Source organism: Calypte anna, chromosome 33, assembly GCF_003957555.1.
Source record: "Calypte anna isolate BGI_N300 chromosome 33, bCalAnn1_v1.p, whole genome shotgun sequence".
Classification (NCBI taxonomy): Eukaryota; Metazoa; Chordata; class Aves; order Apodiformes; family Trochilidae; genus Calypte; species Calypte anna.
Genome location: NC_044275.1, coordinates 1791945 through 1812201, shown reverse-complemented (window position 1 = coordinate 1812201; position 20257 = coordinate 1791945). Strand labels below are relative to the sequence as shown.

Sequence of the window (20257 nt, the reverse complement as noted above, 5' to 3'; positions counted from 1 at the left end):
GGGTGGTGCCCCCCCCACCCACTGGCAATAATTCCCTGTCAGGACATGGATCCCATCGTGTGCTGGAAAATCCAAGGGTTTTGTTTGGGATTTTTTTTTTTTTGGAGGGGGGGGAAATTGTTTTTTGTGGCTGATGGGAAAGATTTGGTTTGGGTTCATTTTAGGGGGGGTTCAGGGTCGGGTTTGTGTTCCCAAAGTGCTATTTTTTTGTACAGAAAAAAAAAAAAGGAATTTCAATGAAAATGTCCATTTTTTTTTTTTTTTTTTGGGGGGGAAGGGGGGCAGAGGGGAGGGGGGGCTCCTTTGTAAGTGGGAAGGGGGATTTCGGGGGGGGGGGGTTGTAATGACCATAAGTGCCTGGTGCTGGCTGCACTGATGGGGGGGGCACGGGGGAAACTGAGGCATGGGACTGGGGGGGCAGTGCTGGCGGGAACTGAGGCACAGGATTTGGGGGGTTAGTGCTGGGGGGAAACTGAGGCACGGGATTGGGGGGAGTTAATGCTGGGGGGGCAGTGCTGGGGGGAAACTGAGGCACAGGATTGGGGGGGTTAGTGCTGGGGGGGCAGTGCTGGGGGGAAACTTGAGGCAGAGCTGGCCTGCAACTCCTCCTTTCTGAGGAGGAGGATCTCCAGCTACCATAAAGTCACTGATGGTGCAAGTTTAGGGGGTCAAACACGAGCTGGGCAGCCACTCTGCTTGGGGTCAGAGCCCTGACACCCCCTCCTGACACCCTAACGTGAGGCAGAGCAGAGCAGGCTGCACCGCGCGGCTGCCCAGGGTCAACCGGCCTGGCTGAGGTAATGGCGCTGGGGGATCAAGGTTTGGGGCATTGACCGCCGTGACGTTTGTTGGTGGTGACACTCTCGAAGTGCCACTTCTGTGGAGAAAAACGTACACAGGAAGTTGCATCTAAAGATGAAGAAGAACTTCTTCAAGGGAAGGGTGACAGAGCACTGGAACAGCTGAGCTGTGCCTCTGTGGCTGCTCGTGCTCCTGGCTGAGGTAATGGCGCTGGGGGATCAAGGTTTGGGGCATCGACCACCGCGACGTGGGAACGGACACCAGTTGTGTCCTCTGGTTTTTGGACTGTGACACATGGTGAAAGAAGGCCTTGAGATTTGACAGACTCATGAACTGAAGATACCAAGTAAATCTTGGTTTCAACAACCTGAGATTGTTGACAAATGTCTTTACATTTGGATCATTTAAATGCTATTTTTCTTCTTGAGTTGTAGGTGTCTGCCAACAATGGAAAAGGGCTTCTTCCATTGGTAAGTGAATATATTCATGCAAGTAGTTAAAAGATGTGCTGAGAAAACCTGTGTTAGTTCTCCTGTATATCCCTTTCCTAAAGTGGCTACTTGTATTTTCATCCTATTTGTCCTATCTTAAATGCTTCTCATATGTAAATGTTTTTACACAAGTAAATAGAAATTACAAAAATAGTAAACTGAATGCAGCTTACCTGTAGAACTGTTTGTGTATAGTGTTGCTATGTGTGTCATGATATAATCATGGATATTGTACTGGTGTGTCCTGACCAGTGGAAAAATCTGTCAAACAGCTGCCACTTGTCATTGCACATTGGGCTGTATTTCCTTCTCAATTAAAACCAAACCAAAAAAAAAAAAGCAAAAAAACCACCTAACTCAAAAGAAAATCTCTTGAGGACAGGATTTGAGAAGTCCTTTCCATGACCTCCCATACTACTTCATCCAGCTCTTGCCTTTCTGTCCCACCCTGGATACCTGGTTCCAGTCAGTCTGCACTCTCAGTAATCCCTGGCATGAGGATTCATGGGTCATCTGTCATCTATTATCTGTCCCACAAGCTAGAGGATAAATTATGAAAGAAGGAGCAACACGGGGGCTGTTGGGGGCTGTTGCCACCTCACCCTGAAGTGTGACTGTGCCTGGCACAGGGGCTGAAATCCCAGCACCAGAACTGCACCAAAAGCCAAATTTAAACCACAAACCAGATGAGCACACAAGAATTCAGAGGCAGGCAGGGGTTTCCTGTCCCCCCCTGTGTCCCACCCTCTTCGTTGAGGACACAGGGAGCCTTTTTAGGGGGGATGGGGGAGCACCCTTGGGTGCTCAGCGGATGCTGGCAGCTGCCTCGCCCCAAACTTCCTCTGGAGCAAACACCCAACCCCAGAGCAGAGCTGTGAGCAGGAACTCAGATGCAGCCATGGCTGAGGGCAGGACTGGGGGACCTGGGCTCTTCGCCAAGCAAGTCCAGAAACACTTCAGCCGGGCACAGGAGAAGGTATGGCACGGTACTCACCCCCCATACAACCCCCAAAATCCCTTCTTTTAGTTTATTCTTCTATTTTATTCTACTCCAGCCCCAGAGGGGTGGCAAAACAGGCACTGTTTGGCACCCATGAGTGTTTGTAGAGTGTTGGTTTGGTTGATTCTTGGTCAGCATCATTGTTATTCCAAGGCTTTGGGCTTACCAGCATCTTTGTGAAGCCCCTCAAGCTTCTTTAGCAACCCCTGGGTTCTCCAAAAGGGAGATTTTTCCACCAAAAATCCCTTCCAGAGCTTATAGGGGGCTGTGTGCTGCTGGCATGGGGTCCCTGGGACTGGCTGGAGGTGTTGTTGGCATCAGCAGGACCCGGAGCAGGAATTGTCCCAGGAAACACAGTCAGAGCCTGAACTGGCCATAAAGGACGTGAGGGAGAAGGGCTCCGGAAGGAGGCAGAAATGGGGCAATTTGGGGTGGTGTTTATTTCCCTTTCTGCCAAAAAAGAAGCCACAAGTCTCATTTTGAAAGCGACGCGGAGGCTCCCGTCACCAAACCCACCCACTCCCTGGGTTTCCCTGCTGGGGTTTGGTGCTAAATTCAGCTCCTCCGTGGCTGTATCAGCAAGGCCCAGGCTTTATCTGGATGAAGCTCTTCCTGGACACCCCAAAGCTCCCTCTGGGATGGCCCTGGCCTTGCCATGCTCCTTTGGCCATCCTCATCCTTAGCCCAGCATCACTGGTTCCTGGCGAGGCAGCATCCAGGGCTTCACTTGCACCCAGTCATGTGCATGGATATTTTGGGGTAGGTAGAGCTGCACCTATAGGATTTTACTTGTAGCACGATGAATTAGCACCCAAAAAGTCACCATTTTCCTTTGAAAAATAAAAACACCAAGGGTCACACCAAAATTTTTCATCCCCCAGCTACATCCCTGCATGGCATCGTCCTCACCAGATCCTCAGCATCCCCCAGGAGGGGCTTTCCCTGGGGCCAGCCCTGGGGGTAGCACCCACAATGACTTTGGGCTTTTTTTTTTACATCTCTCTCCTTCCCAGGTTTTGCAAAAATTGGGCAAAACGGTGGAAACCAGAGATGAGCAGTTTGAGCAAAGTGCCTCCAACTTCCAGCTGCAACAGGTTGCACGGGGACAGGGGGAGGGGGGGAACCCACCAACACCATCTCTTGGCCCTGCTGCCTCCTGGGGTCCCTCCATCCTGTAGAATTCCCCGTGGGATAGCCCTGACCTCACTGTGTTGCTTTGCAGAATGAAGGCAATAAACTCTACAAAGACCTCAAGGCTTTCCTGGGGGCAGTGAAAGGTACAGCCCCTGTCCCCCACCCCCCCAAAAATTTGTCATGAAAACCCTGTGGGCACCACCAAGGAGGTGGGAGAGGGTTGAGCATCACTATTCTTCCTCACCCAGAATCGTAACTTTTGAAGAAAGTAAAATTAATAATAATAAAAAATAAATAGCAATAATAATGTATACCAATATATAACATTTTTTCATCCTGGGCCACAGTGATGCACGAGAGCTCAAGGAAAATGACTGAAACTCTGCAGGAGCTTTACAGCACAGAGTGGGATGGTCACGAGGAGCTGCAAGACATAGCAGCTGTGAGCTCTTTGCCTTCCCCTGCTTCCCCAGGGATCCCCTTGGAGAATTCAGGGATCCAGGGAGATCCCTGGGGATGCAGCCCAGCACGTAGAGCCGGAGGGGAGGTTGGGGGGGGGGGGGGAAATTCTGGGCATCCCCCCCATGTTCCTCCCCACAGAGCAATGACCTCCTGTGGGATGACTACGAGGCAAAGCTGACCGACCAAGCACTGAGGCTGATGGAGAATTACCTGGCTCAATTCAGGGATTTTAAGGTACCCCCCAGATGGGTGGTAAAAGGGATGGGAGGAAGCAGCCAGGCTCCTGTTCACCTTTTTTTCCCCCCCCCCATCCCAGGAACGCATCACCAAGAGGGGCCGTAAGCTGGTGGATTACGACAGCGCCCGGCATCACCTGGAAGCTCTGCAAAGTGCCAAGAAAAAGGACGAGGCAAAAATCATCAAGGTCAAAATCTCCCACGGGAGCCCTGCCCTGCCCAGCCCCCCCTCCCGTGTCCCCAACCCTGATGGCCCCTGGTCCCTTTGCACAGGCTGAGGAAGAGTTTAACAAAGCCCAAGTGGTGTTTGAAGAGCTGAATAAGGAGCTTCGGGAGGAGCTGCCGGTTCTCTATGGCAGGTAAGGGGGTGTCATGGGGCTGGGGGACATGGCAGGGGCAGGGGGACATGGAAGGGGCAAGGGGACATTATGGGGCTGGGGGACATGGAAGGGACAAGGGGACATTATGGGGCTGGGGCTCCTCTCATGCCCCCAGGGGATGATCCTGCCCAGGAGCTTGTGGCATCCACACAACCCCAGTTTGCTGGCAGCCCCTTCCATCCCCCCCCGAAAAGGGTCCCTGTGAGAAAGCATCAGCTGAGCAAAAGGTCCCCAAGGAGGGGACGCTGAGCTCTGGGACAAGCACTGGGTGCAGGCAGGGTGCAGGGGTGCCCTTTCTGCTCCCTCTTGGTGGGCAAGTGGGGTTTTGGTGGGGTTTTCTCCATACTGGTGACACAGTGACAGCCAGGAGGAGGCAGACCCAGTCCTTACCTGCTCCAAGGCTTTACTCGCTGTTCCCCGCGGGGAGTGGGAGCTCACAGGTCAGGTGCTCAGCACCCTGAGTCCCTGGGGAACACCCTGGTTGTCACCTCTGCCATGTGTTGCCTCCTACAGCCGCATTGCCTGCTACGTGACCATTTTCCAGAACATCTCCAACCTCCAGGATGTTTTCTACAAGGAGATGAGTAAGGTGGGGCCAAGGCATCACCTCTCCCCTTTTCCCCCCAGCCCCCCCCATGTGCTCTTGGTGTGCTGGTTCCAGCCTCCTACCTTGAGTCCTCACTGCTCCTCTTTTAATTCAATAATTTACACCATAATAATTTCATTTTTAGTGCTGCTGTGTGACAGGTGGCACTTGGGGAGCTGCTCTGATTCCTTTCTTTCCCCCCCCAGCTCAACCATGACCTTTATGAGGTGATGAGCAAACTGGACAAGCAGCACTCCAGCAAAGTCTTTATCATTAAAGGCATCCCCAGGTAAAGGAGGGGGGGAGCTCTGCTGGGGTGGGGGCTCCAAGGGGCCAAATTTCCCCCCCCCATCCTGGAGAGCAGCTCCCAGTGCTGGGATGGGTGAGCAGCTCCTTCTGCAGGATTCAGCGTGCTTTGGTGCTGCTGGGTGAAGAACTTGGGGTCATTTCCATTGGTTGGGGAAGCATCACCTGCAAGCTGGGTGTGTGACAGCTGGCTGCCACGTGTCCCCAAGGGTGATGCCTTTGGGATTTTTACCCCTTTGTGTGTCCCCCCACAGCAACAGGAGCTCCCTGGTCATCTCCTTGCCTGTGAGCCCCCCAGCCACATCCCCCTGCCCGGGGAAGGCTTCAGACTGGTCCCCCGTGGTGGAAGCAGACGTGACAGCAGGGCTGCCCAGCAGTGCCACCAACGCTGTGTCCCCTGGGGAGCTGGGGGCTGCCATGCCCAGTGTGCCCCCAGCTTCACCCAGCAGTGATGGGTCCTGGTCTGAGGAAGCTTCAGCCTCCAGCAAGGAGGCTCTGGACACCAGCACTGGCACTGGAGCTGTGTTCCAGGAGCAGGGAATGTTGGAGCCAGGGAACCACTGCTCCAGGCTCAGCAGGAGCCAGGGCCAGCAGGTGATGGGTGCTGAAGCCATTGCCATCTCCCTGGCCCCACTGATTCTCTCCAAGGCGATGGCCCAGGCCACCAGCACTGCACAACCTGGGCCAGAAAACACCTTGGGCAAGCTGGAGGCAAGTGAAGCCCCAGTTGCCCCAGGGGATGCCCCTCAGCTGGATGGCACAGAGCATCCCATGCATCCTGGGGAGCCACTGTCCCCAAGCCAGGATGTCCCCCGTGATGTCCCTGGACCAGTGGCAGAGGCAGCAGTGTGTGTGTCCCAGGGCAGGGGACAGGAACCATTCTGGCTCAGTGGGGCCACGGGTGAGCTGAGTGACCCCGAGAAGATCGTGGCAGTGGATGTCAAGCCAAAAGTGGCCAAAATTCAGGTGAGGAAGTTCTGGTGCTGGGGAGGGGACAAACCACGGTGCTGATGGTCAGGAGGTGATGTCCCAGCTGTTTGGGGACCCAGACCCTGCCAGAGGGGATCTGGTGGGGATGTGGTGTTCCAGGACCTGCTCTTTTTTTCCAGATGGGGCTGGAGCTCACCTCAGATGTGTCACCAAGCAGCTTCCTTGGGGACAGCAGCCCCCCCTCCAGCTCCACGGCCAAGGTAGGTGCAGCAGGGGCAGATCCTGACCTGAGATCCCCCTAGAATCAGACTTGAGTCTCTTTGGGTCTGATTTAATCACAGCACAAAGTTCCCATCCCACCCAGCTCAGCATCACCTCTGTGTCCCTCCCAGGAGCAAATCCGTGCTGGGATGCTGGACCAGGACCCACCACCAGCAGCAACCTCCTCCCAGGACCCCATTGAGACCCTCACCCCCCTCTGAGCTCCTCACCCAGCATGGAAAAGAGGAATTTTCTGGTTGCAGATGATGTTGTTTCACCCCCCCCCCCCATCCTGTCTGAAATAAAAGTGGCTGGAAGTGGGAGAAGATGCTGTGAAAGTCAAACCTCCCACCCTGCAATCACTGGGATGGGAGGCACCTGGGGGGGTGGAGTGGGGGGTGTCCCACCTGTGGGTTTTACAGTGGCTGGAGCTGGGTGCCCGAGGGATTTTGTCTCCTTTACCTTATGCTCAGCTGTGACTCAGGAAAAAGGTGTGGAACCGGTTCTGCTGGCTTGGAAAGAATGTGCTGCCATTGAAAAAAAAAAAAAAAATATTTTAATCTCAGCCCCTTGCCCCTTATGCTGCAAAATTCCAACCTATCAAAGCAAAACCCTACAACCAGTCACTGGGGGGCAAGAGCTGGCAGTGGCCGCCCTGATGCCCCAGTGATGGGCTGGCTCGGGTAGGAAGGGGTTAAATGAGCAGCCAGTTTTGGGGTTTCATCAGAGCTGCTGCCAGACTGGAAAGGTGAGGCAGGAAAAGGGCAACGCCTTGGGAACCAGGGCTGGAGGGAGACACTCATGGTGCTGGCAGCTCCTTGCCCCGGCACGGTGGGCACAGGTGAGAGCTGGGGTTTGGGGGGGACTTTTCTCCCGAGGTGACCCCCAGTTTCCACCCTTCCCCAGGGGGTTGTGAGGGGTTGGTTGTATCGGGTGTGTGGGTCTGTACCTGGTGGTAAAGGTCCTCCCCACTTTGGGGACATCGAAGTGGGGCTGTAGGCAGGAGCTGGAATGTCAGCTCCTGGCTGGGGGTTTTCCTGTGGAGTTTTGGAAGGGAAAAAGGGAAAATCCTGGCATTTCCAGGCCAAGGGGAAAGCTTGAGCAGAGAGGGGAAAATGGGGAACGCATCCCAGGGAGAGCAGGAAGAGGGAGGAGAAGCAGGGTGAGCAGCTGTGGGATGGTTTTGCTGCTCCCATCCTACATCCCTCGGGAGGCTGGATGGGAATGGGGGCAGCAGGATGGGAATGGGGGCAGCAGGATGGGCTTGGGAGAGATTTCCAAGAGGAAAACTGAGGGGTGGGGAAGGTTTGACTGTGGAAAAGGCTCTTGAGAGGAAGAATGAGGAAGTTTATGGGTTGTTGTTCGGTTTTTTTGTTTGCTTGCTTGTTTTTGGTTGGTTTGGTTGGTTTTTTACAACCCCTGTGTAAATCCAAAGGGACCCAACGTGACCCCACGTCACCCCCTGACACATCAGGGACACCCAGAGCCTCCAACCAGGCTTTGGCTGGATCCTGGAGGTCTCCCTGCTGCTGCAAAATATCCCATTATTTTCCCCACTCAGGACTCCTTCCTGGAGGGTTTTGGATCCCCAAGATCCCAAGGTGTAAGTGGTGAGCAGGGACTCAGGGGGGGGGCATCCCTACCAAGGAATGCAGAACACCTTCCCCCCCCCCCCCCGATTTGGTTTAAACATTTCGTGGGTCCCAGGACCCCATTTTCCCAGTGCCCTGGGCACAGAACTGGTTTGTGTTTCCCACTGGCATTGCCCAAACACCCCTCTCCCCAAGGCACAGCTGCCTTTCCACCAAGAAAACTCCCATTTCCTCTTTTAAACCCTAATCTGATGGATTGGGGAAAAATTTATCCATTTTTTGGCTCTGAAGCCCCCAATGAGCAGCTGCTGCTCCATAGGAATCTTGTGGTTGGCTTTTGGAAAACTTTTGTTTTGGAAAGCATTCACTGCTGGACTTGGAAGCAAAGCAGGATTTCCTAAAAAACTGAGATTAAAGCAGTGGGATTAAAACAAAACCAGGTTTAAAGCAAAGCTGGGTTCAGGTGAGACAGAGCCTTGTGACAGCCTAAGCTCAGGGACTTTGTGCCTGGGGGGAGCTGCTGGACTGGGAATCCTGGTCCCTGGTGGTGGGAGGTGAGTTCCTCACCCGTCCATGCACGATGCTAGGAAGTGGGGGGAATTTTTTCCCAAATTCCTGTGAGCCTGAAGGTTTGCATGGCAGCATGCAGGAACAAACCCTGCCAGGGATGCTTTGCACCAGCAAACAGCCAGGACAGGGCAGGATCCTGGGATTTATTCCCCTCTCCAGAACCCGGGAGGTCACAGGCTGGGGGCAGTGTCCCCCCAGCCCTGTGGGATGCATCCTGACTCCTGCCACACTCTGACTCTTGGGCCGAGCTCCAGCAGTTAAAATTCTTCTAAAAAAAAAAAAAAAAAAAAAAAAAAAAAAAAAGACATAATTTTTTTTGGTCCTGACATCCAGTTGAGTCTCCACAGACCTGCTGAGTCACTCAGGTCCCAGAGAGGCTGCAGGTGGCTTTGGGGGTGACAGGGGTGTCCCCCCACCCCAGGCTGCTTGCTGTTCCCATTGCTTTGTGCAGGCAAAAAGTCTCAGCTGTGGCATCAGCCTCAGGACCCCAAGCATAGCATGTTCAAGGCCTGATGGGCAATTTGAAGCTCTCAGCATTTGATAGTTAATTGCAGATCCCATGCCTGGTTTTCCCTGTTTTTTCCCTGCTGCCCCTGCCTTCCCTGCCCTCCTGCACTCCCAGCGTGTGCCAAGCCCACCCTGGGCATCACTGCCAGAATCTCTCCTTGTGACTGAGCCCTTCAGGATGTCACGTAGGCATTTATCACTTTAATTCCTTTTTTCTGGCAGTTCTGAAGGAACCCAGACCTTTGCCTGGAAGGCACTGATGCAATGGAAGGAAGTCAGCACTCCCTGACTGCAGGTGAGCACCCCGGGATGGCTTTGCCAATCTGCTTGTGCCAAATAATCACAGAATCACAGAAAGGGCTGGGTTGGGATGGACCTCAGAGCTCATCAGCTCCAACCCTTGATCCACTCCCCCCGTGGTTCCCAGCCCATGGCACTCAGTGCCACATCCAGGCTCTTTGGAAAGATCTCCAGACACGGAGAATCCACTACTTCCCTGGGCATTCCAGTGTCTGATCACCCTCTCTGCAAAGAATCCTTTCCTAATATCCAACCTAAACCTCCCCTGGCAGAGCTGAAGCTCTGGTTTAGGTTGGATATTAGGAAAAAATTCTTTAGTCCGAGCCCTCTTATCCCACTGATACCTCCCCGACCCCCCCCTGGCTCCAACCTCCTTTCAGGGAGTTGCAGAGAGTGATGAGGTCTCCCCTGAGCCTCCTCTTCTCCAGCCTCAACACCCCCAGCTCCCTCAGCCCTTCCTCACAGCAATTCTGCTGGATCCCTTCACAGCCTCCTTGCTCTTCTCTGGACCTGCTCCAGCACCTCAATCTCCTTCCTAAACTGGGGGGCCCAGAATCTCCAGTACCACCTTGCCTGGGGCCACCCCATGCCCTGTCTGGCTAAACCTGCCTTAGAACTGGGCCAATCCCAACCTTCCTCACCTTTTCCCTCTCCCTTCCCAATGCTTGGTGAAGAAGAGCTGACAACACCCCTCCTGAAGAAGACCCTCAGCCCACCTCTCCATGAGGATGCCAACACTGTGGTCATTGCAGGTAGGGGCTCTACCCAGGAGGAGTTGGGTACCAACTGCTCGGGGCTGAACCTTGCTCCTTTCTCTGCCTTCTGGTAGTTGTCATCACCCTGGTGTTCCTCACCCTGCTGACAGTCCTGGTGGTGATCATCATCTACCTGTACAGAAACAAAGGCAGCTACCTCACCTACGAGCAGCCTGTGGCAGAGGCCGTGTCAGTGCAGATGGAGGAGGCTCCAGCCAAAGAAAAAGAAGAATATTTTATCTGAGCCAGCAGGTACCACTCAGCTCCACAGTGTCTCTGCTCTCCCTGAAATCAGGGACATGCAAGCCACTTCTTTTTTGGTTTTTTTTCTTTAATTTATTAAGCCAACCATGGAGGAATAACTGGGTGTGTGTCAGAGCTTCCCCAGGCTCTGCCCAGAGCAGAGCAAGGGCAGGGTGGAGGGGGGAAGCTCCAGCTACCTGCACCCCAAAAATCTCCACACCCTGGCACTTTCTAATACAACCCAGTGAAAAAATGCTTGAAGAGTCACTCTTTGTTTTCTTCTTTCCTTATCTCACAAAACAATTATTCTGCTGCTGATCTGGGGGGAAAGGGGCTATTAGCATGGCTCATTTGGAGGCCAAGGTTAAGTGTGCAAATTAATTAAAGTTTATGGAAGTTACAGAATGCTCCATTGTAGCCTAGGAAAGTGGGGGAGCCCCAAAAAGTGCCTGTCCCCCCAGTAACTGGACACAGAACCAGCTTCACCACTGACATCCAGGTTCAGGTAGGCATAGGCACCAGTTTTCCACTTTTGTTACAGACAAGAACTGGTTGAGGAGCAGCTCCAGATATCCCTCCTCTGCTCCATGCTGCCTGTAAATCAAATCCCTACAACAAAAATTAAAAAACCAACAAAACAAGGCAAAACAAACCAAGGAGGAAGTTCACAAACTATCAGCAGAGAAGAAGTGAAGAAACACTGAGGCTTGCGGTGGGCAGGAGCCTGGGGTTTTATTTGAGGTCTAGTGCAAATTTGCTACTTTATTCAAATGTTCAAAATAGTCTTTATTCTACTCTTTTTTTTTCTTTTTAGTATAAAAAAATCCACAAGTTAAGTGCACCACAGTGTATACAGAAAGAGACATAATGCTGGACTTTTAACAGTCAGTTGTATGGTTAAACACAACATATACAAGACAGATTTAGATTAAACAGAAACCTCCAGATAAAATATATTTGAATCTGATCTTTTTCTTCATAAAACAAAGCAAAAAAAAACCCCAAACATTGAGGAACCCTGAAATATTCTTCCTAACCCTAATAAGACTCCACTATACCCAAGTAATTTTGAAAGTATGCATTCATGAAACAACCTATTAACCAAGTTAATTTGTGTTTTGACTGAGGGTTGCTACACACTCTGGGACAGATGGGAACCAGACAGTCTTTGAACAACAGCCATAAGGAGATTTGGTGTCAGGACACCAGGTTGAATTTAAAAAAAAAAAAAAAGAAAAAGAAAAAAAAAAGTTTCTTTATTAAGCATCGCTCTAAAAGCCTCATTAGCATCAAATGAAATGTTCCAACATGAGTTGCATTGTGTTTCTGGCACCAAAGCATGGCTTTGATCAGATCTAATGTGCAAAGAAATCCAAGATTACTTGGAGTGTATAAAAAAAAGCCCATGATCCATGCCAGCTGCACACCTTCCTGGAGGAAAACAAGGGACAAATGTGAGCACAGCGAGCTTCCAGAGATCCCTTCTAGAGCAAGGTCAGGAAGAAAGAAGGGCCAAGATGCCTCCCCTGCTGTGAGGAAGCAAAATTTGCCTTGCTTTTCCACCCAGCACCTTTGCTGGGGAAACCTGAGGAGTTTGTGGCTGTGGGACCAGCAGCCCAGCACAGCCAGGGCAGGCAGGAGACACCAGATCCACTCCCTCCCCAGGTCAGTGTTAGTAAAAGCTCAGCACTGTGGGATTACTCCAGTGAAATGAAAGGAAGAGGCAGGGCTGCTGAGCTCACATTCATTTCACAAATTAAACCTCTCCCTCCCCTTTTGACCAGAGGCACCACTGACATCCAAAGGGTTTTCCTGTTTCCCTTGGAAAAGGCTTGCAGGGCTGAGCACAGGAAGACACCTCCCCCCTGTGGGCCTCACCTGCAGCTTCAGGTTAATATGGATGAAAGCAGTTACATGGTGAGAAGTGCTGACAGTAAGTGATGTCTTTCCTTACACAAATGAAACCCCCCACCCCCCCCACTTTTCCCCTTCCTTCTTCACCAGATGGTGTAGCCACCTTCTGAACCTCCCAGGAAGAAGTTTCCCTTCCTCTGTGTCACCAGGACGTTGGCTCCCTGCATCACAGCCAGCTGGGCAGCATTGGGGGGACAGCCAGGAGGGGGGGGCTGCACAATAAAATGGAGAGAAGGAAGGATTGAACAAGGTCAGTAACAGGAGAGGAGCTTGAACAACACAACTGGGGCCTGCAGGGACTTCCCAGTCCATGTCTCACTTGCCAGCGTGCAAAGACTGAGTGAGGACCCAAGAGCTGATGGGAAGTTCTTGGTTTCCCACCCTCTCTTTTCAGAGCCCACAGCTCCCCCTGGCTCTTAACCAGCCTGTGAACTGGGAATAAAGGTCTTCAAGTGGCCAAGGAAAGCCTGGTGGAGCAGGATTCTCCCACAGCTCCACCCCTGAGCACTGGGAAGAAGCCAAGGCTGTGTTTGGGGATAGGGACAGTCAGGTCCCTGCTGGCTTGTGTCCCCCTCCTCCCCCTGGGCTCAAAGAACACTGCACCAAGGACCCCCAGGCTGAATCAGGGCTTGGACTGGCCATGGAAAGGCTTCTGTAGTGAACCAGAACCACCTGAGAGGCAACATGAGCCACAGGCTGGCCAGGAACAGCATGGAAGTAGGAGCCTGCTCCATTCCCAAGCAATAGATTGGGTAAGGAATAAATTTTTCTCAGAAAAACCAAGGACATCTTCTCCCCCACTCCTGCCTGCAGAGCCCAAAGACTGAAGCAAATGGGGTTTGAGGGTTTGTGAGTACTTACAGGGATGCTGGCTGTCCCACCAGCCCCAAACCTTGCTCCAGCATCAAAGCCCCCTTCCACAAGGACTGTGGAGCCCGGGGGATACACGGGTCCCACAGGGTAATAGGCCATGGGGACTGAGGAGCTGATGGGCCCCACAGCCACAGACTGGGCCATGGGCAGGAAGACAGAAGCTCCTGGATATGCTGCAGACATTGTAGGCACAGTGGCAGCACCCAGAGGCACAAAGCTGGGACGGTAAAGCTGGGGGAAAAAAAACTGTCAGTGAGTTCAGATTCCCCACCCTTGGGTGATGAGCACCAGTCCAAGCAAGACTTTCCCCCCCTCTCCATTCCACATGGGACTCCCCTCCCTTGAGTGTTTGGGCTGGGCTACAAGAAAGGATGTAGCTGAGTTTTACAGGTGAGGGACATTTGTCACCCCAACTCAAGGGAAAACTTTCAACATTTGGGACTTTAAACAGGTTATGAAGCTCTCAGAAGAGAGCTGCACTCCCTTCCCTCTGACCCCCTCTGCACCCTCCTCCCTACCCCCCCTTCGTCCCCCTCCCCACCTGTAGTGAAATGAAGCAACCAGGTGCTGCTAATTACCAGGCAGTGGGGATGAGCTGTGTTAAGCCCACCTGTACCTGATTAGGGTAGAGTCCACACTGCCATGAGCAGGATTAGGGGGCCAATAAAAGGTGAGGCTTGAAGCACAGGCTCAGCTCAGTCCTGAGCAAGCCAGCAGAGAGGTCAGATTGGAGCAATAGCACCGAGCCAGGCTGGTCAGCCCTGAGGGCTGTGGGCTCAGAGCACCATTCCTGAGTCTCTGCTGGAACACCTGGCTGGACCTTGGAGCACCGTGCCCTAAAAGAGGTTTGTCTTGCAACACCCACCCCCACAGCCTCCTCCCCAACCCCCCTGCATCCCCCTCCCCATCCCCTGCATCCCACTCCCCCGGCACCCCCCTCCCTCTGACCCCCTCCCCACCCCTCTCTGCACCCCCTACACCCCCTCCCCATCGCCCCCACCCCCCGTGCTGCTCCCCGACAAACAAATCCTCCATGCAAAACAAAACCAAACCCAAAAACCCCAAAGAAAACCCTACAGCCCCAACTTTTCTCCTCGGTTCAGTTGTTCCCTGCCCACCTCAGAATAAGCCGGGGGGGCATCGGTGTAGGGGGGCGGCTGCGGCAGCGGCAGCGTCTGGGGGTAGACACCGGCTGGAGACTGGAGCGGGTAGGAGGGCTGGGCAGGAAACTGTCCTGTGGGACAGGAGAGCTCAGCTGGGCGGAACCAGAACAGGAACCTGCCCAGGCTTTGGACAGCCCCGCTTGTTGAATTTTCACGTGAGAAAAAAGGGGAGGATCAGATCCTTGGATTTTGTTTTATCAGGGTAATCACCCCCAGCCCACCCACCTGAACACCAACAAACCCAAAAACCCCGTGGCCCTGAGCCAGGACCAGTGGGACCCCCCCAGTCATGAAAAAAACCAACCAAAAAAACCCCAAATTCTGCTGCGCGGGAGCCGGGTCTGTGAATTCTTAAACCACAACGAAAAGAAACAGAACCTGCTCCCCCCCCCCAAACCTCCAGAGCCTCTCGTGGCTTTGGGGGACAAACTAAGGTGGCATCGAGAGGTCTTGTCCCATGTGTGTCCCCCTAACTGGACCTTTCCGGGGGTCCCACCCCCTACGGCTGCCCCCTGGGGGTCTCCTTGGTCCAGAGCCCCCTTTTCCAGCGGGTCCCACCTGGGGTCCTCCCCCATGGCAAAGGGGTCTCGTCACCCTCCTCCTATGTCACCCAGGGGGGAGTCCCTGCTGTCACCCAGAGCCACCCCCACAGCCGGGGTGCACGAACGCTCCCCCAGCGCTCCCCCAGTACATCACGGGCAAGGGGTCCGACACCCCGCCATAAAATGGAGGCCCTCATGACGTCATCCAGAGGATCCCCTACGTCACACGTGGGGGGCTTCCCCACCTCAGAGCCCACCCCTGTAACGGGTTCCCTCTAGCGTCACGAGGGGAAGGGGGAGGGACACAAGGGTGGTGTTTCCACCTCCTGGGGTCCCCCTTATGTCACCCGAGGGGGCTCTCCCGCACCTCAGCTCTCCCCCCCCGCACAGAACGAGGGCCCGGCCCGCCCCGCCCGGCGCTCACAGGGTTAAGGCCGCCCCGGCCGCGTGCGCCGCCATGGCGACCCTCGCGCCCGCCCCCACGCCCCGCTCCCATTGGCTGCCCGGTGGCCGCGCGGCCCCGGGCTCGCTCGCGCGGTCACGCGCTGCGGCGCCGCCTTTAAAGGCGCCGCGTCCCGAGCCGGGAGCTGCCCCGGGGCTGCGAGGGGGGGGTGAGGGATGAGGGGGGGAGGGTGGAGAGATGGCGGCCGGGGGGGCTCGGTCCTTGCCTTTGCTGTTCATGGCGGCGGCGCTGGCTCCGGCAGCAGCGGCCCCCGCTCTGCCCCCGCCGCGCACTTCCTGCTCGGTGTCACCGCGGAGCTGCTGGGGGGGGCGGGGCGGGGATGGGGAGGGGGGGAAGGGAAGGGGAGGGGCAGGGGGTGGCGGGAGCGGTGCCACACGCAGGCGCGCGCTGGTGGCGTCATGGCGGCCGGGAGGGGGCGGGGCCGCGGTTTGGTGAGGGCGGGAGGGGGCGGGGCCAGGGGGGAAAGGGGGGGGGGAGGGGAAAGGGAAGGGGTCTCTGGACAGGGCTTGGGGGGCGGGGGTCTGAAGTGGAAGGAGGGGCCCAGGCAGGAAGAGGGAGCTGAGGGGGCCTGGGGATGGATGGCTGAAGGGGGACACTAAGTGGGGGGCTGTGGGGTTCCTAAGCAGGGACTGGAGGGGGCCCAGACACAGCCTTGAGGTGTGGGGAGATCCCAAAATGTGGGGGCTCCTAAAGAGGCCTGGGTGAGGGTCCCTCTGTAGGGCCTGGTGCAGAGGGGGGGTCCCCAGGCAGGGCCTTAGGGCTGGGGGGGTTTCTGGGTGTTGTACCCCTAGAAAAGGCTGCAGTGTGCATCCTGTTGTGGTCATCTAAGGGGGTTTTGCTGGGCAGGGGTGGAATGGAAGGATAAGGAGAGGGCAGAGTGAGGAAGACACGAGGAGCACCAGATGGGGGGCAAAAAGACCCCAGAGGTAAAGTGGGAACGTGGGTTTAAAGACAAACCTCTTCCTAGAACTGATAAACATAACCCAGACTATTCCTGGAATAGTCATGAATATGTATTAAACAGTCATGAATATGTATTGAACAGTTACAAATATGAATTAAAGTATGGAATATAAGCCAAAAAGATTAAACTTGATATGGTGTGAGTGGAGGGGAGACTCCCCACACCCCCCCAGCCCTGTTTGCTTTGCCTTTATTCACCAAAATAAAACTCAGGCTCCTTTGCTACTACAAAAAAATAGAATTTATCTCACCAAGAAGGGGCTGAAAGGGACCTAGAGAGGTTGGGGCCTCCCAGCTCAGCCCAGGGCCTGGGACAGCACTGGGGAAACTGGTGAGCAAAGGAGCCCCCAGTTTTCTCCCTGCTTCCTCTTGAGTTGCACTCAGGAAAAAAAAAAAAAAAAAGCTGCCCCCGAGCTTTCGTGCATAAAAGATCAAGGGAAATGGTTGGTAACCTCCAAATATTTGAAGCTTAATTAAACCTTAAGGGCTGTGTGAGGCATCAGCAGGCAGAGCTGCTTATTTAGCACACTGACTGGCCTAAAAGTTGGTAAATTCAGCCCAAGCTCCAGGTTATGTTGGTTCTTCTAAATCAAATCCTTGTGGTTGTTGTTACAAGCCCTGAGTCTTCCACAGGACCTGGGATTTTTGCAGAAAAACTTCCTTGGGGGGAGAAAGGGGCAACATCCTGCTGTGGGGTCTCTTAGCATCACCAGGGCCTCACCTTACACATGGGGGGTGTGGGAAAACCAGGTTCCTTCCCCCCAAAAAAAAGTGCCTGTGGTGTCCCCTTGTAGCCAAAACCCTGGCAAGAAGCTGACTGTGCCACCTGAACTTCTCAGATTTCTTCTCCCCTTCATCCCACAACAGCCCAGGAGGGACCTCAGAGGGTGCGGGCAATAAAGCTCCCCTTTGGATGATGCATTTTTAGGGATGGTTTTGTACCAGCAGGAATCCAACACCAGCCCAGCAAAGCTCTGGCATCTGCCTGGGCTTGGGAATGTGGGGTTTAAGGAAAAAAGTGAGGGTTTTCTTGAGTTAACAGGTCCTAAATCCTGTTCTAGGTCTGCTGATGATGGATATGGCAGCAGAAGGTGCAGCAGGTATGGTGCAACCCATGTGCTGTGGGTGAAATCTTATTTAAAAAAAAAAATCTTATTTATTTTAAAAATAAAATCTACAGCTGGCACTTAAAGGACCATGCTAAAGCCTCATTTAAAGTGTAGAATTCCCCCCCTGCCACTCTCCCCCCCCATCCCCCATTTTGGGTGATTCTGGTTGACTTCCTTGGCTGCATTTTGGCCAGAATTTTATGGGCTCTTTTTCAAGCTGATTTTCAGGCATCTCAATCAAGAATATCATTGTTCTTGTCCCTATTGAGGTGAACTGCTCATGAATAATGTACTGGCTGCCTGATGAATATGCACGTTGGCTCCTGTGCCTTCATCAATAATTCATGCCTGGAAAATGTTTTTCACCTTGCAACTGTGCAGGAAACATTAAAAAAAAAAATAAATTTACCCTTTAAAGTGGGAGAGGAGAGAGTTTGAAAGCTGCCCACGGAATCGTGGAGGGAGGTGGGGTGTAAATAACTGTGCAGGAAGGAAGAAAAGGGCAGAGAAGTTCTGGGAAGGGGATTTCAGAGAGACTGAGCCCAGATTTCTTTGGAAATTAAACCCTGCCAAGCCCTGGAGCTGCTCAGGGTTAAGCCCAGCAGCTCCTGGCTTCAGACCCTGATTTTTTCTACTAAAAGTGCCTTTTTTCCATCGTTCTGTTGTCATTCCACAAAAAGCTTCCATGCAGAGGAAGAGTGGACAACACTTAAAAAGGGGAATAAGTTTCTATTCAGTGGGACCTGGCTCTTCAGGAGGCACCTACCTTCAAATCCCTTGGGTTTGGTTTTATTTTTATCACTGTTTTACCTCCTTTAAGGGCCTCTTGGGACTCCCAAGAGGAAAAAAAAAAACCAAAAACCTCCAGTAAAAGTCAAAAAGCTCTGAAAAATCAGCTCAGGAGTTGTCTTGTGCCTCCAGACCTGGAGAAACTGAGGCAGATTCTGGCTGGGTGCCAGAGAACTTTGTGCCCAGGCTGGAAGTTTTTATTTACACAGAGATGTTTAACCCTCGACTAGAAGGAGAGCTGCCCAGGATTATTCCTTTGCATTATTCCTTAAATTCAGGAATTATGATCCAGGATTATTCCTTAAAATAAGCTGTACCAGGGAGAAATCCAGCTGGGATCTGTGGGCTTCCCAGCAGACACCTTTTTGTGAAACTTTTTTTGCTCCTGTGAGTAAGAAGAACTGGAAGTGGGTGTAGGGTTATAATTAATTCCATAAAAATCATGAAAAAGCAGCTGGATTCTTCTCTTCCACCCTGGGAAAATGCTTCATGGAAATCAAGAGGGGTTCTGTCCTTGGCTTTGGCAGGACCAGACTTTACCCAGCACTTCAAAGTGGCCTGAAAAAAAAAATTGAAAACAAAATGAAAATTCTAGAGCCTGTTTCCAGCTTGAAGGGAAGAACCAAACCACCTTAAATCCTACTGCAGTCTTTAAAAAGTCTTTAAAGCTCAGGTTCAGGACGTTTCTGAGCAGCTGGAGTCCCTTTGGAGCAGCCTGGGAAGCCAAATAAAACCCTGGCTCCCTTTTTCTGCACTTTCAGGACAGCAAAAGATAATAATTTGTCAGACACCAAGGTTTCTCTGTGGCAGAGCAAGTTCTGGAACAAAGGAGATGCAGCCTGGCCCTCAGCATTTTGGTTTTTTCTTGTTCTTTCTATGAAAGAGTTAATGAAACCCCCCTTCCCCTTCCAAATCAGCTCTTTTCCTGAAGGGAAAAAAAAAAAAAGGTTCAGCACTCATAAAATCAAGTTCTCTTCAAGGAAAATTAAAAATGCACTGTGCACCCTTTTCTCCATGTGCATTCTATTAGCTATTATGCCAATGTATGCAAATGAGCCTGAAATCCAACTAGCTGCAAGTATTTAAATATTCATCATCAGATGCAAACCAGGCTCTGGGCTGAGTCGTGCTAGAGTTGCAAATAAAAGCTGTAATGGGGCAGAGATCCTGTAAAATATTTAATTTGATTATTAATGAGGATGTGGACCTGTTCACCAGGATTTGTGCTTCACTATTAACCTGGGCATTAAGTCCTCGCTTAATTCCTCTTAAATCTCAGCCTGGGCTGGAGCTGCTGAGCAGCTCTGAACATTAAAATAATGAAACTGGGACTAAGAGGCTGCTCTGAGTGATGGTAACTCCAGAAATCTTCCTGTGCATTAAGGAGAGGGCATGGGATGGGCTCAGCCTTGGGAGGAAAATATTCTGGCACTTTTTAAGTGCCTGTCCCATCCCTCCCAGTGGAGGTTTCTGCAGAGGAGCTGCTGTGGGAGTGGGGTGTGGGTGTCTCGTGGTGAATTCCACCAGAGGGGCTGTGGGGTAACAGGAACTTTTCCTCCAGGGAAGACAAACAGTGCAATTAATTCCAGGGAATAGGGATGGGAAAGGAGCAGAAATAATTTGGCTTCATCAAGGTGAGCTCATTTTTAAGAGGTACCAATGAGTGAGATGTGATGTTGGAGGTTTTGTCCTTTATTTTCCTCCTTTATTTCCTTCCAGGAGATAAGGTTACAATTTGAAACCTCTTAAAAAATACAGAATGCAAGATAATAGACTTGGCTTCCTTTCTTTTTAATTATTTCAAACTATAATTGGTCCATAAGTTGCCTTGAAAAGCCACAGAATTGCACCTGTGCTTCTAATGAGCTTGGAAATTACAGAAATAGT

The 20257-nt window shown here is 52.6% G+C and overlaps 3 protein-coding genes across 5 annotated transcripts; 2 read left to right on the top strand and 1 right to left on the bottom strand.

Annotated features, from left to right (window-relative positions):
• The first annotated feature begins 2025 nt into the window (after positions 1-2025).
• On the top strand, positions 2026-6878 carry BIN2 (bridging integrator 2). Its single transcript, XM_030468139.1, has 12 exons — positions 2026-2268; positions 3306-3386; positions 3515-3569; positions 3774-3868; positions 4027-4122; positions 4205-4312; positions 4398-4483; positions 5018-5093; positions 5297-5379; positions 5651-6362; positions 6506-6586; positions 6719-6878. Exons 1-12 carry the CDS (start codon positions 2104-2106, stop codon positions 6806-6808), a joined length of 1728 nt encoding a protein of 575 aa, XP_030323999.1. The 5' UTR covers positions 2026-2103; the 3' UTR covers positions 6809-6878.
• Positions 6879-7252: 374 nt separating this feature from the next.
• SMAGP (small cell adhesion glycoprotein) lies at positions 7253-10821 on the top strand. Of its 3 annotated transcripts, none has more exons than XM_008492261.2 (4): positions 7253-7428; positions 9479-9551; positions 10234-10308; positions 10386-10821. In XM_008492261.2, exons 2-4 carry the CDS (start codon positions 9521-9523, stop codon positions 10553-10555), a joined length of 276 nt encoding a protein of 91 aa, XP_008490483.1. In that variant the 5' UTR covers positions 7253-7428; positions 9479-9520; the 3' UTR covers positions 10556-10821. The 3 variants fall into 3 exon arrangements, with proteins under 3 accessions (XP_008490483.1, XP_030324037.1, XP_030324039.1); XM_030468177.1 differs by having other exon boundaries at positions 10231-10308; XM_030468179.1 differs by lacking the exon at positions 7253-7428 and adding an exon at positions 8128-8190 and having other exon boundaries at positions 10231-10308.
• A 440-nt stretch (positions 10822-11261) lies between these two features.
• Positions 11262-15829, bottom strand: DAZAP2 (DAZ associated protein 2). The gene is made up of 4 exons (XM_030468180.1): positions 15715-15829; positions 14460-14575; positions 13330-13572; positions 11262-12680 (listed from the first exon to the last, which is right to left on the bottom strand). Exons 1-4 carry the CDS (start codon positions 15725-15727, stop codon positions 12552-12554), a joined length of 501 nt encoding a protein of 166 aa, XP_030324040.1. The 5' UTR covers positions 15728-15829; the 3' UTR covers positions 11262-12551.
• Between the last annotated feature and the right edge of the window lie 4428 nt (positions 15830-20257).

Bases quoted from the DNA above. Each gene is read 5' to 3' on its own strand.
- BIN2 (XM_030468139.1), top strand. From the start codon at position 2,104: ATGCTGGCAGCTGCCTCGCCCCAAACTTCCTCTGGAGCAAACACCCAA. The intron at 5,380-5,650 runs GTAAAGGAGGGG...GTCCCCCCACAG, and splicing joins ATCATTAAAGGCATCCCCAG to CAACAGGAGCTCCCTGGTCA. The intron at 6,363-6,505 runs GTGAGGAAGTTC...CTTTTTTTCCAG, and splicing joins CAAAAGTGGCCAAAATTCAG to ATGGGGCTGGAGCTCACCTC.
- SMAGP (XM_030468177.1), top strand. From the start codon at position 9,521: ATGGAAGGAAGTCAGCACTCCCTGACTGCAG. The intron at 9,552-10,230 runs GTGAGCACCCCG...TGCTTGGTGAAG, and splicing joins TCAGCACTCCCTGACTGCAG to AAGAGCTGACAACACCCCTC. The intron at 10,309-10,385 runs GTAGGGGCTCTA...GCCTTCTGGTAG, and splicing joins CAACACTGTGGTCATTGCAG to TTGTCATCACCCTGGTGTTC.
- DAZAP2 (XM_030468180.1), bottom strand. The intron at 13,573-14,459 runs GTGGGCAGGGAA...TTTTTCCCCCAG, and splicing joins CCCCCCCGGCTTATTCTGAG to CTTTACCGTCCCAGCTTTGT. The intron at 12,681-13,329 runs GTAAGTACTCAC...TTTATTGTGCAG, and splicing joins GTGGGACAGCCAGCATCCCT to CCCCCCCCTCCTGGCTGTCC.